General features: G+C 45.8%; 1 protein-coding gene across 1 annotated transcript in view; it reads left to right on the forward strand.

The window, feature by feature from the left end:
- The first annotated feature begins 7,999 nt into the window (after nucleotides 1-7,999).
- The window catches only part of LOC127572886 (sialic acid-binding Ig-like lectin 15), a 34,932-nt gene continuing 26,283 nt past the window's right edge, over nucleotides 8,000-16,648 (forward strand). The window contains exons 1-2 of the mRNA XM_052020611.1: nucleotides 8,000-8,053; nucleotides 15,613-15,990. Of these exons, the coding sequence (XP_051876571.1) occupies nucleotides 8,005-8,053; nucleotides 15,613-15,990 (427 nt within the window). The 5' untranslated portion in view covers nucleotides 8,000-8,004. The remainder of the gene's footprint in view (nucleotides 8,054-15,612; nucleotides 15,991-16,648) is intronic.

The raw sequence follows: 16,648 nt of genomic DNA on the forward strand, positions 1-16,648 counted from the left end.
GAAGTCAACCTTTATGGATGGCCTGAAACCAGATGTTGCCAGAATGGTCAGGTTGACAAAATCAAATTGGAATGAACCTTACACTCATACAGCTAGTTAGTGAATATCACTAAACAAGTGGATTGAGACATGGAAGTTCGAGTAAAAGCATTACAGGCACGACTACCTATTGACCAATGAGAAAAACGAGACCAAGTCCCTAACCGAGCATGTCACTATTGTGGTAGAATAGCACATTGGGCTAAAAGCTGTTGCACCAAAAAACAAAGTGGTCAACAGAGACAGGCTCCATCACAAGTTCAACCATCCGCTCCACCAGTGTCGGAAGATGCTGACCTGACGGCACAGATTCAGCAAATGACTGCTGATCAACAAAGGCAATTTTTTGATGTAATCAACATAGTCTCAAAGTCAAAAAATGACTAACTCCTTCCCTGCAGCCCTTGCTTGCCCTGATAAGAGTAAAAAACAGGTGGTCTATGTGTTACACTGCTGATTGAAAACAAATGTGCTGGATTCTTATTAGCTACCGGAGCTGAGCTGGTGTGTATAACCAAAACTATTGCCCAAAGATGCAAAATACCACTGACCAATCTTTGCAGACGTGCATCTTGTGCTGGAGGACTGAAGATTACTCTAACCAAAACCAGACCAGTTGAAGTGCAGCTTGGTCCTCATCTATGAAAAATATAATTCTGGGTGGGAGACGTCCTGCAACCTCTCCTTGGAATGTATGTTTTGTTGACTAAACTTTACCCTTGAGTTTGTGAAGGGTAAGGTTGCCTGGAACCTCATGAGGTTGGTGAAATCTGAATAAACACGTCACCCAACATGGTCGAAAGACAAAAATGACGGTGGCCTGCTGGAAATGGACCCTGACAAGTTTACTGGACAGGTGCCCCCGTGTACCAAGCAGTATCCTCTTAGCAGAACATCTATGGAAGGTATTTCACCTATTGTCAATAGCTGGAGGAATGAGGGATTCTTGTCAAACAGTCCGGTTTGGCCTGTTAAGAAAACAAATGGCAACTGGAGACTGACAGTGGATTACAAGGTTGCCAATCAAAGTACTGACAAGTTAACCCATCTAGTGGCTGAAATATCAACCATTTTCTTTGCACTGAAACTGTCACACAAGTGGTTTACAGTTATTGACATGGCCAGCGGGTTCTGGTCTGTACACCTGGTGCCTGAATGTCAACCGTGGTTGGCTTTCACAGTCAATTGGCAGCAATACCAGTAGACAAAGCTGCCACAAGGGTTCCACAACAGTCCCCAAAAGGGTATTGGTTTATTATTGTCACTTGTACTGAGGTACAGTGAAAAACTTGTCTTGCATACCAATCGTACAGGTCAATTCATTATACAGTGCAGTTACATTGAGTTAGTACAGAGTGCATTCATGTAGTACAGGTAAAAACAATAACAGTACAGAGTAAAGTGTCACAGCTACAGAGAAAGTGCAGTGCAATGAGGTGTAAGGTCACAACAAGGAAGATTGTAAGGTCAGAGCCCATCTCATTGTATAAAGAAACTGTTCAATAGTCTTATCATGGTGGGGTAGAAGCTGTCCTAAAGCCTGGTGGTACATGCCATCAGGCTCCTGTATCTTCTACCTGATGGAAGAGGAGAGAAAAGAGAATGACCCAGGTGGGTGGGGTCTTTGATTATACTGGCTGCTTCACTAAGACAGCAAGAGGTAAAGAGAGAGTCCAAGGAGGGGAGGTTGGTGTCTGTGATGCGCTGGGCTGTGTCCACAACTCTCTGCAGTTTCTTGCTGTCCTGGGCAAAGCAGTTGCCTTACCAAGCCGTGATGCATCCAGATAGGATGCTTTCTATGGTGCATCGATAAAAGTTGGTGAGTGCCAAAGGGGACAAACCGAATTTGACAAATTGATGCCTCCTGAGGAAGTAGAGGCGCTGGTGAGCTTTCTTGGCCGTGGCATCTACGTGATTTGACCAGGACAGGCTGTTGGTGATGTTCACTCCCAGGAACTTGAAGCTCTCAACCCTCTCGACCTCAGCACCGTTGATGTAGACAGGTACATGTACACTGCCCCCTTTCCTGAAGGTACTGACCAGCTCTTTTGTTGAAATTGAGGGCAAGGTTGTTGTCATAACACCATTCCACTAAGCTCCCTATCTCCTTCCTGTACTCCGACTCATCGCTGTTTGAGATACGGCCTACAACGGTGGTATCATCTACAAACTTGTAAATGGAATTAGAGCAGAATCTGGCCACACAATCATGGGTGTATAGGGACTAGAGTAGAGGGCTGAGGATGCAGCCTTGTGGGGCACCAGTGTTGAGAATAATTGTGCCGGAGGTACTGCTGCCTGTCCTCACTGATTGTGGTCTGTTTGTTAGAAAGTCAAGGATCCAGTTACAGGGAGGTGTTGAGTCCTAGGTCTCCGAGTTTGGTGACGTTTGCTTGGGATTATTGTATTGACGGCAGAGCTGTAGTCAATAAACAATAGTCTAACATAGGTGTCTTTACTGTCCAGATGCTCCAGAGCTGAGTGTAGGGCCAGGGAGATGGCGTCCGCTGTAGACCTGTTCCGGCCATAGGCAAATTGCAATGGATCGAGATTGTCTGGGAGGCTGGAGTTGATGCGTGCCATGACCATCCTCTCAAAGCACTTCATGATGGTGGATGTCAGAGCCACTGTTCGGTAGTCATTGAGGCATGTTACCTTGCTTTTCTTTGGTACTGGGATGATAGTGGTCTTCTTAAAACAGGTGGGAACTTGAGATTGAAGCAGGGAGAGGTTAAATGTGCCTGATCTGCTGAGTTCCTCCAGCGCTTTCTGTGTTGGATTAGAGGGCAGGTGCTATAAGGTGAGGTTGGACATTCTAGAGTTGTTTTCTCTGGAGAGTAGGAGGCTGAGAGGAGGCCTGATAGAAGTTCATTAAGTTATGAGAGGCACAGATAAATGGCCAGTATCTTTCTCCCTGGGTTCCAGAAGGTTCTTCGGAAGTCAAGATGAGGCGCAAATCTTATGGTTACAGCCGTCTTATTAGAGGTTCATAACAAAGAAATGACTGTAAGTAGCAGCAGAGAATAGCAAGCAAGTAAAGGGAGTAAAACACGAGTAACAAAAGAAACTGTCCTTGTGGTCTTCCTTTATACTAAAAACTAGTTCAAGCTGGATAGATAAGGAAGTCTCCTCTGATAGGAGTAAGGAGAGTCTTGATTTACGTTGCCATGACATCTCAGGCTGATGGACAAAGAAACTACAGAAGTACAGAACCAACTATACTACAAGTACTAGTTGTGACACTTTACTCTATCATGTTATTGTTTTATTTACCTGTACTACATCAATGCACTCTGTACTAACTTAATGTAACTGCACTGTATAATGAATTGACCTGTAGGATCAGTTTGTAAGACAAGTTTTTCACTGCACCTTGGTACAAGTGACAATAATAAACCAATACCAAAATTACTGAAAAGCTACTGAAAATTTACAGATAAACAGGTGATTACACAAACATATAAGCAAGCATAAAGAAAGTCAAACTACAAAAAAAATAATTTAAATAGCATTTTAGACCCTAATCCGACAGTTGCCCCTTTGATTCTAGATACATTTTGAACAATTACAACTGAAAATTCAGAGGTAGAAAAACTTGCAGTACCAGCGTCGAATATAGAACTTAATCAACCACGAGTTATAAAAGCATAAAATGGTACCTCTACAGCTATGTCATAATCAGGGGGATTGTCCTTATGGGTAGGGAAACTTGTGAGTTTGAACAGCTCTGCTGATGATGGCCTTATACAAGTAAACATCTCAGAGGACCTACCTTGGGCCCAACACATTGATGCAATCAGGAAGAAGGCATGGCAGCGGCTCTACTTCATTAGGAGTTGGAGGAGATTTGGTATGTCACCAAAGACACTTGCAAATTTCTGCAGATGTATGGTGGAGAGCATTCCGATTGATTGCATCACCACCTGGTATGGAGGCTCCAATGTGCAGGATTGAAAGAGGCTGCAGAGGGTTGTAGACTCAGCCAGCTCCATCACGGGCTCACCATCAAGGAAATCTTAAAGAAGTAGTGCCTCAAGAAGGCGGCATCCAACATTGAGGACCCTCTCCACCCAGGACATGCCCTCTGCACGTTACTGCCATCGGGAGGAGGTACAGGAGCCTGAAGACCCACACTTAACATTTCAGGAACAGCTTCTTCCCCTCCGCCATCAGTTTTCTGGAAGGTCCATGACACTACCTCATTATTCCTCTTTTGCATGTCTTATTTATTTTTTTAACTTATAGTAATTTTTATGACTTTATGTCTTGCACTGTACTGCTGCTGCAAAACAACAAATTTCACGACATATGTTCGTGATAATAAACCTGATTCTGATTCTGGGTAATTAAGATGTAAACTACGAGAAAGCATACCCGTGGCAACTTGTTGCAAGCTGCTCTCTACAGATCTACTCATTACCCTTACTATAATTGTTCTACACTTTTAAATCTAAACTCTATGCCACTATCACTAATAATGTTCTTTTAAATGTTCTTATGGGGCTGGCGATCTTCCGACCTCTAGGAACGACTATGAAGCGGACTCGACTCCTGGACCCAGGGGGAAACAACCAGCGCGGCCTAGGTTGGGCCCGTCCATGTGGAAGCCTTCGCAGGGCAAAGAGATGTCCCCACAGAGTCCCCATCATCGAGACCCGACTCCTGAACCCCAACGTAGAACCCCAACGTAGCACCCAATGCCGAGACTCCCAGACCCCAATGGAGCATCCGACGCTGATATCCAACCTGTGGAGGACGAGTCCCGAGGTCCGGCCTGATGTGAGGCCCAATCCGCGGGAGCCGAGTCCCGAGGGCTGACCCGGCGAGAGGCCCGACCCAACGAGGTCGAGTCCCGAGGCCTGACCCAACGCAAGGCCAAGTCCCAACCCAAAGCGAGGCCTGGTCTCAAGGTCCGACCTGACACGAGGCCAGGTACCGAGGCCCGACCTGATGCGAGGCCCGACCAGCCGGGGCACGACACCGGGGCCCCTCCAGATTGGAAGCTCGACCCCACAGAGCACCCGGGGCCAACTCCCAATGCCAAGGCCCTCCAGACGCCCCCTCTTACCTGCTGAGGCAGCTCACTCCTCTTCAGGACACTTAAACCTGTATGGAAACAACAACTTACTTCACAAGACAGTATGATCCACTCCAGGTCTTACAAGCTTACATCCCAGTCCAGGTGGATCCAATCCAGGTCTTCTAAATCTGTTCACTGGCAGTCACTTACCTTCCAGTCCAGGTAAATCCACTCCAGGTCTTCGAAGTCGAGCAAGGAGAAGTTTATTTACCATCCAGTCCAGAGGAAACCACTTCAGGTCTTACAAGTCTGACCTTAAACAATCACTTACCTGGTGGCTCCAACTTCAAGACTGAAGAGTTCCCACCACGTATCTCAGAAACGTGGCAAGAGGGCTGGGCTGCAGGTGAGGCTGAAACAACATGGATACAAGACTCCCCTCCCCAGCATACAACTAGCTAACATCCAGTCCATTGAGAACAAAGTTGATAAGATATTTTTATTAGTCACATGTACGTCGAAACACACAGTGAAATGTATCTTTTGCGTCGAGTGTTCGGGGGCAGCCCGCAAGTGTCTATGGAGGGAAATGGACAGTCAACATTTTGGGTTGAGAACTTTCATCTGACCCTCTGATTTCCTCTAGCGCTTTGTGTGTTGCTCCATATTCCAGCATCTGTAGTCTCTTGTGTCTGCCCTTCAATGCAGGCAGCATCCAGGTAAAGCACTTCTGCACTCTCTCCAAAGCCTCCATATCCTTCCTATAATGGGACGACCAGATTTGAATGTAATCTAATTGATGCAGTCTAACCAGAGTTTTATGATGCTACAACATAATGTCCTGATTGTTGAACACAATGCCTCAACTAACAAAGACAAGCATGCTATGATCCTTCTTTGCCATCCTATCAACTTGTGCAGCCACTTTCAGGGAGCTAAGGACTTGGATGCCAAAATTCCTCTATATATCAATGCTGATGAAGGTCCTGAAATTAACTGTGTCCTGCAATTAACTTTTACACTTGATCTCCAAAGTGCAACACCTCACACTTCAAATATTTTGTTGCATCTTTCAGTTCCACTCAGTTTCTGCAATGAAAACGACCGGGTGGCTGAAATGCAATGTGTCAAAATGGACTTCCTCATCTGAAGCTGGCTGTGGATCTTGCAAAGGCTCTTGAGTTCAAGAAACAGCAAGGAGCCTCAGAGCAGGGACGTAATGGTGCAACTATATCAATTATTGGTTCGGCCACATTTGCTGGAGCACTGTACAGTTTTGGTCGCCACATTGCAGGTAGGACATGATGGCCCTGGAAAAAGGGTACAGAGGGGATTCACCAGTCTGTGGCCTGGGATGGAGCATTGGGTGACACACTCCAGGGACAACTGCTGAGACTGGGTGGTCACCTGGAGGGGTCAGGCTGAGAGAGATTGCTGTTTACTCGTGAGGAGCCATAGGGTAAAGTACTGGACCCTCGGTGATCAGGGGATGAGATGGAGTGCAACCAGTCAAGTTTGCTGATGACCCAAAGTTGGGTGGGAAAGTGATCTGGGAGCAGGGCACAGTGAGTCTGCAAAGGGACAGAGACAGGTTAAACAAGTGGGCAAGAAGGTGAACATGGGGTATGATGAGGAAAAATGTGTGGTCAAACATGTTGGTTGGAAGAACAGAACAACAGAATGTAAACATTGGAACTCAGAAAGTGTGAGTAACAGTGAAGGTGGGTGGTCTGTGGAACAAAAGGAATTTCTCTGATAGCTCTGGCTTCAAGTCCATAGCTCCCTGAAAGTGGCAACATCAGTAGATAGAGTGGTAAAGAAGGTGTACAGCATTCTTGCCTTCATCAGTCGGGGTAATGAGTAGAAAAATTGGGAGGTCATGTTGCAGCTGTATAAAACTTTAGTTTGGCATACATTTGGGACATTGTGTACAATTCTGGTCGTCACACTACAGGAAGGATGTGGGGGCTTTGGAGATGCAGCAAATGAGGTTCGCCAGGATGTTGTCTGGATGTGAGAGTATTACCTACTTGTTGGACAAATTTGGATTATTTTCTGTGAGCATTGGAGGCTGACGGGCAATTATTAGATTATGAGATATACAGAGAATACAGATTGTCTTTTTCCTGAGATGGAAATGTCAAATAGTAGTGGGTTCAGGTTGAAGGCAAGTGGGAGAATGTTTCTCGGTGATGTGTGATGCAATTTCTTTTACACAGAGAGCAAGTGGTGCCTGGAACATGGTAGATAAGATGGCAATGTTTAAGATGCATTTGGAGAAGCACACAGACAGGGAATAGAGGGACATGGATCATTTGCAGGCAGATGCAATGAGTTAAAATGGCATCACAGTTGGGGCGGACGTGGTGGGCCAAAGGGCCTGTCCCTGTGCTGCACTAGCTGTACTATGTACACCAAGATTCCCTTCTTCCATTTGTGACAAAATTATCTATTCTATCATAAAAGTTACACAACTTATATAAACTTCTTTAAAATTAATTTCACCATCAACATGTATGTTGCAATCTTTAGTTTAGTTTGAATGAGATTATAAATAATGAATGATAAAAATTTCTTGTTCCATCCTGGTTTGCTGTCTGAGAATTCTTTAAAACTCTTTCAAGTCAGGACATAACAGATGCATTGGAACATTGACTTGGAACATTGAGCGTCAATCTTGCAATGCACCACAGACAGCTTAGCAGCCAGAGGGTGAAGCTTTTGTAGCAGCTTTCAGTTCCATCCAGATACTACAATGACCGGGTGACTGAAATGCAAAGTGTCAAAATGGACTTCCTCATCTGAAGCTGGCTGTCGATCTTGCAAAGTTACTAGAGCCCTTTTATACTCTGTTAACCACGAAGTTTAGAAAAGAGGAAGGAGTCTTGGTTCCATTGAGCCTGCAAAGGCACCAGTGACATTTGAGAGCTTAACAAGAGAGGAGAATGCTGTTCCTTCTGCTTTGTGCCATTATCCTGGGTGTCTCTGCGGACTGTAAGTATCCTGTAATAAAAAGCAGCAAATGGTTTTCTGACTGTGTTATCCTGTGAGTGAAGTGATTAACTGTACGAAGTAGAACAGGTTCCCAGTGGAAACTGAGCAGGATCAATTATTGGTCTCAAGGAAAGATACAGTCCTTGTGACGATGTGTGTGTGTGTGTGTGTGTGTGTGTGTGTGGTGTGTGTGTGTGTGTGTGTGTGAGAGAGAGAGAGAGAGAGAGAGAGAGGGAAAGACAGAAAGAAAATTGTCATTGAAATGAATATTTTACAATGCAGTGAAGGATCACTTTGTGAAAGAGCAGATTATAATGTAAGGGTTGGAATCAATAAGGCTGCATTCTCTCTGCGTCCCACATCTCTGGATGGAGAGATTGGCTCTCCAGTGGGGCTGTAAGGCAGTGTGATCATGGGGCTGAAAGGGAGAAATTCTGACGGTGGCTGGAACAGACTGGATGTTATCCGTTCAGGGATTCTGATTGGGCAGCCGTGATAAGCTTGTCCTATGACAGGAGAGTTCAACACAGGAATTTGGGAGGATTGAAGAAAAGGAGGAACTTGTATACACGCCAGAGGATCGCTGAAGGTGGAAGCAAAGGTAGATAAGGTTAAGAAGGCAGACAGGAATCTAGCCTTCATTAGCCAGGGCATGGAAAATGAGAGCAGGGACGTTATGTACAACTATATCAGTTTTTGGTTCGGCCACATTTGCCAGAGCACTGTGTACAGTTCTGGTCACCACATTGCAGGAAGGACATGATGGCCCTGGAAAGGGGTACAAAGGGGATTCACCAGTCTGTGACCTGGGATGGAGCATTGGGCGACACACTCCAGGGAAAAATGCTGAGACTGTGGATCACCTGGAGAGGTCAGGCTGAGAGAGACTGCTGTTTACTCGTGAGGAGCCACAGGGTTCAGTGCTGGGCCCTTGGTGATTCACTTTTATATAAATGACAGGGGAAGAGACGGACTGCAAACTTTAGAAGTTGCTGCGACCCAAAGCTGTGTGGGAAAGTGATCTGGAAGCAGGACACAGTGAGTCTGCAAAGTCACAGAGACAGGTTAAGTGAGTGGGCAAGAAGGTGCAGATGGGGTATAACAGGGAAGATGTGAAGTCATACATGTTGGTGGGAAAAACAGAACAGCAGAATGTCACAGTGATGAAACCAGTGATGTACAGAGGGGTCTGGGTCCGCTGGTTGCTGACGCACAGAAAGCAAACATGCAAATGCAGTGAATAGGTGAGGTGGCAACTGGGATGTTGGTCTTTGCTGGAAGTGGGTTGGAGAACAAATGGGAATAAAAACAGAAAATGTTGGAAAAACCTAGCAGGTCGGGCAGCATCTGTGGAAGGGGAAGTAGTTCCTGTTTCAGATGAAGGGTCTTTCGATGGAACTGAGAAAGTGAGAAACTAGTGTAGGTAGCAGTGAAGGTGGGTGGTGGGTGGAACAAAGGGAATTCCTCTGATAGAGTGAAGACATGCGGCAGGTAGGATCAGAGTAAGCTCCCACGGGCTGTGCAGTGTTTTGCTGATGTGGGTCTGCCATACTGGACACGCCCAATACGCCAGACTATACACAGAGGGAAAGGGAAATGGATATGGATGGCGGGTCAAATGGTTCTTGTACAGACAGGAAGGTGGAGCATGTTATCCACAGTTAGAATTGGCAAGTCTTGCTGTTATTGAAGAAGGCTTTGGTCAGACTTCATCTGGTCAAGTGTGTGCAGTTTTGTTGTCCGTGTCTCAGGAAGTATTCACTGGCCTTGGGTTCAGTGCAGCAGTGACTCCCTGAACTGAGTCGTGGGATGGGGTGTGTTCAGTAGAACCAGATTCGGGGAACTTGGTAAATACAAACAGGAGCTCAGGGAATGAAACAGGCCCTTCAGCCCACAGAGTCCATGCTAACTATCAAGCACCCACATAGACCAATCCCATATTATTCCCAACAGTGAGTCATAGACCAATGCAGCACGGATGCAGGCCCTTTGGCCCAACCAGTCCATGCTGGCCATGGTGCCCACCCAGCTAGTCCCAATTTCCTGCGTTTGGCCCATATTGCTCTAAGCCCCACCCCTGCATATACGGAAGTGATACTATTGTAGTTGCCTCAACCACTTCCTCTAGCAGCTCATTCCATTTGGTTTGTCCCCTTTGACTCTCACCAACTTTTACCGATGCACCATGGAAAGCATCCTATCTGGATGTATCACGGCTTGGTACAGCAACTGCTCTGCCCAAAACCGCAAGAAGCTGCAGAGAGTTACGGACACAGCCCAGCGCATCACGGACACCAGCCTCCCCTGTCTTTACCTCTTGTTGTCTTGGTGAAGCAGCCAGCATAATCAAAGACCCCACCCACCCGGGACATTCTCTCTTCTCTCCTCTTCCATGGAGTAGGAGATACAGGAGCCTGAGGGCATGTACCACCAGACTTAAGGACAGCTTCTACCCCACTGTGATAAGACTATTGAACGGTTCCCTTATACAATGAGATGGACTCTGACCTCACTATCTACCTTGATCTGACCTTGCACCTTATTGCACAGCACTTTCCCTGTAGCTGTGGCACTTTACTCTGTACTGTTATTGTTTTTACCTGTACTACATCAATGCACTCTGTACTAACCCAATGTAACTGCACTGTGTAATGAATTGACCTGTACGATCGGTTTGTAAGACAAGCTTTTCACTGTAACTCGGTACAAGTGAGAATAATAAACCAATACTAATACCATATACTTACCACCCTCTGCATGAAAATGTTGCCCCTAAGGTCCCTTTTTAAATCTTTTCCCTCTCACCCTAAACCCATGCCCCCTAGTTTTGGATTCCCCTACCCTGGGGAAAAGACTGTTACCGTCCACCTTATCCACGCCTCTCATCATTTTAAACACTTCTATAAGCTCACCCCCTTATTCCCCTACGTTCCAATGAATAAAGACCTAGCCTGGCCAAACTCTCTCTATAACTCGGGCCCTCTGGTCCTGGCAACATGCTCAGATCTTCTCTGCAGTTTTCCCAATGTAACCACTTTTTTTATATAACGGTGACCAAAGCTGTACATAATACTCCAAGTGCGGCCTTACCATCGACTTATGCAATGACAACGTAATGTACCAACTGGCCTGACCGATGTAGGCCAGTGTCCTAAACAGCTTTTTCACCACCCTGTCTACCTGTGACGGTGCTTTCAAGCGAACTATGCACTTGTACACCTCGGTCCCTTTATTCTATTATAATCCCTTGTGCCCTACCATTCATAGTACAAGTCCTACGCTGGTTTAACTTTCAAAATTTATCATCTCACACTTAACTGTATTGAAATACATTTTCCACTCCTCGGTCCACTTCCCTAACTGAACAAGATCCCCCTGTAATCTACGATAACCTTCTTCACTTTTGGGGGCAGGGCACATGCTCCTCTTTACACCAATGGTGCAGAGGTCGAGGGTTGAGAATTTCAAGTTCCTGGGAGTGAACATCACCAATAGCCTGTCCTGGTCCAACCACATTCATGCCATGGCCAAGAAAACTCACCAGCGCCTCTACTTCCTCAGAAGGCTAAAGAAATTTGGCATGTCCCCTTTGACCCTCACCAATTTTTATCGATGCACTGTAGAAAGTGTCCTATCCGAATGCATCACGGCTTGGTGTGGCAACTGCTCTGCCCGTGACCGCAAGAAACTACAGAGAGTTCTGGACACATCTGAGCACATCACAGAAACCAGCCTCCCCTCCATGGACTCGCACTTCTCGCTGCCTTGGTAAAGCAGCCAGCATAATCAAAGAGACCACCCATCCCAGACATTCTCCCTTCTCCCCCCCTCCTATCGGGCAGAAGATACAAAAGACTGAAAGCACGTACCACCAGGCTCAAGGACAGATTCTATCCTGCTGTTATAAGACTATTGAATGGTTCCCTAAGATGGACCCTTGACACTTTATTCTGCATTCTGTTACTGTTTTTACTTTGTACTACCTCAATGCACTGTTGTAATGATTTGAACTGTGTGGATGGTGTGCAAGACAAGTTTTTCACTGTACCTCAGTACATGTGACAATAATAAACCAGTATTAACTCTAGGGAAAGGTTGACAAATTTGGATTATTTTCTCTGGAGCTTCAGAGGCTGAGAGCAGACCTGATGGAAGTTCATAAAATTGTGAAAGGCATAATCACAGTCAATAGCCTTTTTTTTCCCAGGTGGAATTGTGAAATACTAGAGGGCACAGTTTTAATGTGAGAGGGGCGGAGTTTCAACAACATTTACGAGGCGAGTTTTTTATTAATAGAGTGTGGTATGTGTCTGGAAATTTGAGACATCACGTTACATCTGTATAGGACTTTGATGAGATCGCAACTAGAATATTGCGTGGAGTCCTGGCCGTCGTATCATAGGAAGGAAGTGGTGAAACTGGAGATGTTGCAGAAAACATTCACGAGGATGTTGCCAGTAATGTAGTGCTTGTGTTATGAGGAGAGGCTGCATAGGCTGGGACTGTTTTTCCTAAAAACAGTTGAAGGGTGAACTTACAGAGATTTGTAAGATTATGATGGGAGTACAGAAGGTGAATTGTCACAATCTTTTTCCTGTGGTAAGGGAGCCTAAAGCTAGAAGGCGTGGGTTTGAGCTGAGAGGGAAAAGATTTAAAGGGGGCCTGTGAGATATGTTTTTCACACAGAGGGTGGTGGGTTTATGGAACGAGCTGCCAGAGGTAGAGGCAGGTACAGTTGCAACATTTAAAAGACATTTGGACAGGTTCAAGGAAGGGAAAGGTTTAGATATGGGCCTAATGCAGGCAAATGGAACGAGCTCAGGAAACCATCTTGGTAGGCATGGTTGAGTTGGGCTGAAAGGACTCTTTCTGTGCTGAATATAACCCTGTGGCGCTGTGGTAGGGAGATCAAGAAGGTGAAACCTCATGGATCTAAGTGAAATTGGCCAGTGCATTAATAATTAGCAGAGAAAGCAGAGTGTGATGGTGGGAATTTTACTGAGCAGAGGGCTGTATGGCACAGGTTGCAGCACCAATTCTTTCCTTTTCTGTATATTTTGGATAGCGAGAAAGGTTGTCACAGGAGATAGATCAGATGGAAATTTGAGTGGAGGAATGTCAAATGGAGTTTAGTCCGAACAAATGTGAGGTGACGCCTTTTGGGAGGTCAAATGCAAGGAGAAAGTATATGGTAAATGGCAGGATCCTTCAGAGTTTTAGGTAGAGAGGGATCTTGGGGTGCAAATCCAGAGCTCCCTGAAGTGGTAACACAAGTGGCTAGGGTGGTAAAGAAGGCATATGGCATGCTTGGATTCACTGAGCAGGGTCTTAGGTAAAAAAGTTGGGAAGTCATGTTACAGTCATATAAAAATTTGGATTATTGCGTGCATTTCTGGTCACCACACTACAGGAAGGATGTGGAGGCTTTGGAGAAGGAACAGAAGAGGTTCACTCAAATGTTGCCTGGATTGGAGTATATTAGCTATAACGGAAGGTTGGAGGAACTTGGATTGTTTTGTCTGGAGCGTCGGACGCTGAGGGGAGACCAGATAGAAGTCCACAGAATTGTGTGAGGCATAGGTTGAGAAATGTGAAATACTAGAAAACATACAGTAGCTTTAAGATGAGAGAGGGAAAATTTAAGAGATTTGTGAGGTCTAGTTTTTTTTTACACAAAGATTGGTAGCTGCCAGAAGGCGCTGCCTTGGGAGGTTGTGGAAACAGATGCAATAGCAATTTTTGAGAGGTGCTTAGACAGCCATATGAACAGGCAAGGAATTGAGGGATTTGTAGCCTGTGCAGGCGGACAGGGATAGTTCAGGCTGTTTTCATGGTCAGCGCAGACAAGGTGGCCTGCTTCTCTTCTGTATGTTCTCAAGGATTGAACTTCATTGCAGTGGTCATGATGAAGAAATTTGCCTATGAAAGCAAAGTCGGCAGTGAGATTAATGGTGAGGAAGCAAGATCTAGGCTACAGAGAGTCCGTGGATGCGTGAGGTGACAAAAACTGGCTAAAGGCAGTCATTCTGGAGAAGTGTGAGGTAGCAGTTACTGTAGTCACCACACTACAGGAAGGATATGAGGGCACCAGGTGCGGAGGTTGCCAGGGCTGGGGCATTATAACAATGGAAAGGGGCTCTCTAGGCTGCGGTTGTTCTCTTTGGAAGAAAGGACACTAGAAGGAGGTTTTTTGAGGTGTAACAAGTCACAAGAGGGTAGATAGGAAGGACCCATATCCCCCAGCAGATGGCTCAGTAAACATTGCATTGTTCGAATTTATTAGCAGGGGAATTATAGATCTGGGAAGTGGGATTAATTCAAGGTCGAGTTTTGGCTTTCCGGAACACACTGAATGATAAGAATTACTGACAGGACTGTTGAATATAGCTCCAGAATGGTCTTGACGGCAAGGGAGTCCAGGACCATGGGTCACTGTCTAAGGACAAGGGGAGACCATTCAATACTGAAATAAGGAGAAATTTCTTCTTCCAGTGTGTAGTGCAGCTGGACAATTATCCACTTTGGAAAGAAGGTGAAGCCGAATTATTTCATGTCTCAAGAAGGAGTTGGATATTTTCCCAGGGCTAGAGGGATGAAGGGATATGGGGAGAATGTTGAACAGGGTATTGAATTTGCCCACACCAGGCCAATAAACCTTCCTGATACCCACTGATTTTGCAAGAGTCTCTCCTACCCCAAATTGGTCCAAAGCCTCTGGGATTAGAGCAGTAACTCAGCTCAAGAATCCTCCAAGGGCCGTAAAACCCTTTGGGATAAGCTGAGATGTGAAAGGCTCAATATAAATGCAAGTAATTCCTACTATTATCGGAATGTAAACCTTTAGGCAGATTTAACTCCTAACCCATATCTGCCAGGGTCATAGAGACATGTCACTGGAAAACTGGCTCTTCATCCCATCAAGTTCATGCCAACCAACAGGCACCTACTTACATGAATCCTATACTTATGCCATTTCCTTTTCCTCACATTCCCCCCCCCCCCCCCCCAGTTTCTACCACTCACCTACACACTAGGGGTAACTTACAGTAGTCAGGTAATTAATGATCCATTTCTTTGGGATTTGGGAGGAAACCTGAGTAGGGGAAACTCATGCAATCATAGGGAGAACGCGCAAACTGCACGGACAGCTCCAGTGGTCAGGAGCAAATCCGTATCACTGGAGTTCTCAGGCAGCAGCTGTACCTGCTGCTCCATGGTGCTAGTTGTACACAGCCCTGACTTACTGTCAGGTATTTCACCGGTGGGAGCTTCAAAGGAAGTGATGCAAATACAAGGCCTCTCCTAGACAGCAGCTTACAGTTGTGAGAAACATGGCTCCAGATGAGAACCAGCACGGCCCAGGAAAGGGGAACCACTATCAGTGTCACAGCCTCTCCCGTTCCATTTCTCTCCACTCATCACCTGCTCAGTGTGACACAGCACAACACCACCATAATTCAACCCCCTTTCAGAAGGGCAGAGACCCAGGGTGGGCACAGCCCACTGTCGTGACTGTGGCTGCAGTTCACTGTTAACGTCATATCTCTGTATCATCACAGGCAAGAATGAGAGTGGTTGGAGTATGGAGACCCCGGACAAGACGACGGGGAGAGAAGGGAAGCTTCTGGTTCTGTTCTGCAAATTCACTCACCCTCACCATGAATACAGAGGCAACATCAGCATCATCTGGAAGGAAAAGAACTCATTGATTTTCAATTACATAAATTATCCATTGAAACCTGGGTTTGCAAATCAGGTCCTGGTGAACAAAGAAGAGCACTTCCAACCTCTGGGGAACGGACGAGAGAACGACGCTTCCATAATCATTAAACATCTGAAGAGTAGGGACACAGGAAAGAAGTACATCTGTCGTGTCGAACTCACAGAAGAGCCCAGAGCAAAATTTCAGGTGGATCATGGAGCCCTCGAGGTAGCAGGTGAGGAATAATTGCAACTGAAATATTATTGTGCTGTTGAAGTAGTGAGATCACTCCACGTGTCTTTCTCCTTGCTTCCTGGGATCCGGGTGTCACTGTCAAGGCCGGCAGTTATTGTCCATGCCTGTGACTCCTCAGATACATCAGAGGACAACGAGATGTTGGAATGGACTGACATCTAGTAAAGAGAACTTCAGGAAGAAATTAGGAGGATAAAAATAGAACATGAAATGGCCTTGGCAAGTAGGATTATGGAAATCCCAAAACATTTTATTTGTATATTGCAATCAAGAGGGTAGCTGGTAAATGAGTAGGTCCCTTCGGGGACTTAGGGAAACCTATAGGGGATAAGAGTGGGGTCCTAAATCAATACTTCTCATTGGTATTCACCAGGGAGAAGGATGTGGAGGATGGAGAGTTAGCGGAGGGGTTCACTGATATTGTAGAACACATCTGTGTCAAAAAGGAGAAAATGTTAGAAATATTGGCACACATTAAGGTGAATAAATCCTCAGGGCCTGATGGGATCGTTCCAGGATGCTATGGGAAGCAAGGGAGATGCCTAGGGCTCTAACAGTTTTTTGCATCGTCATTAGCCATGGGTGATGTCCCAGAGATTGTAGGATAACTAATGTTGATCCCTTCAACTACAGGCCAA

The sequence above is a fragment of the Pristis pectinata genome, chromosome 7 (assembly GCF_009764475.1).
Source record: "Pristis pectinata isolate sPriPec2 chromosome 7, sPriPec2.1.pri, whole genome shotgun sequence".
Lineage (NCBI taxonomy): Eukaryota > Metazoa > Chordata > Chondrichthyes > Rhinopristiformes > Pristidae > Pristis > Pristis pectinata.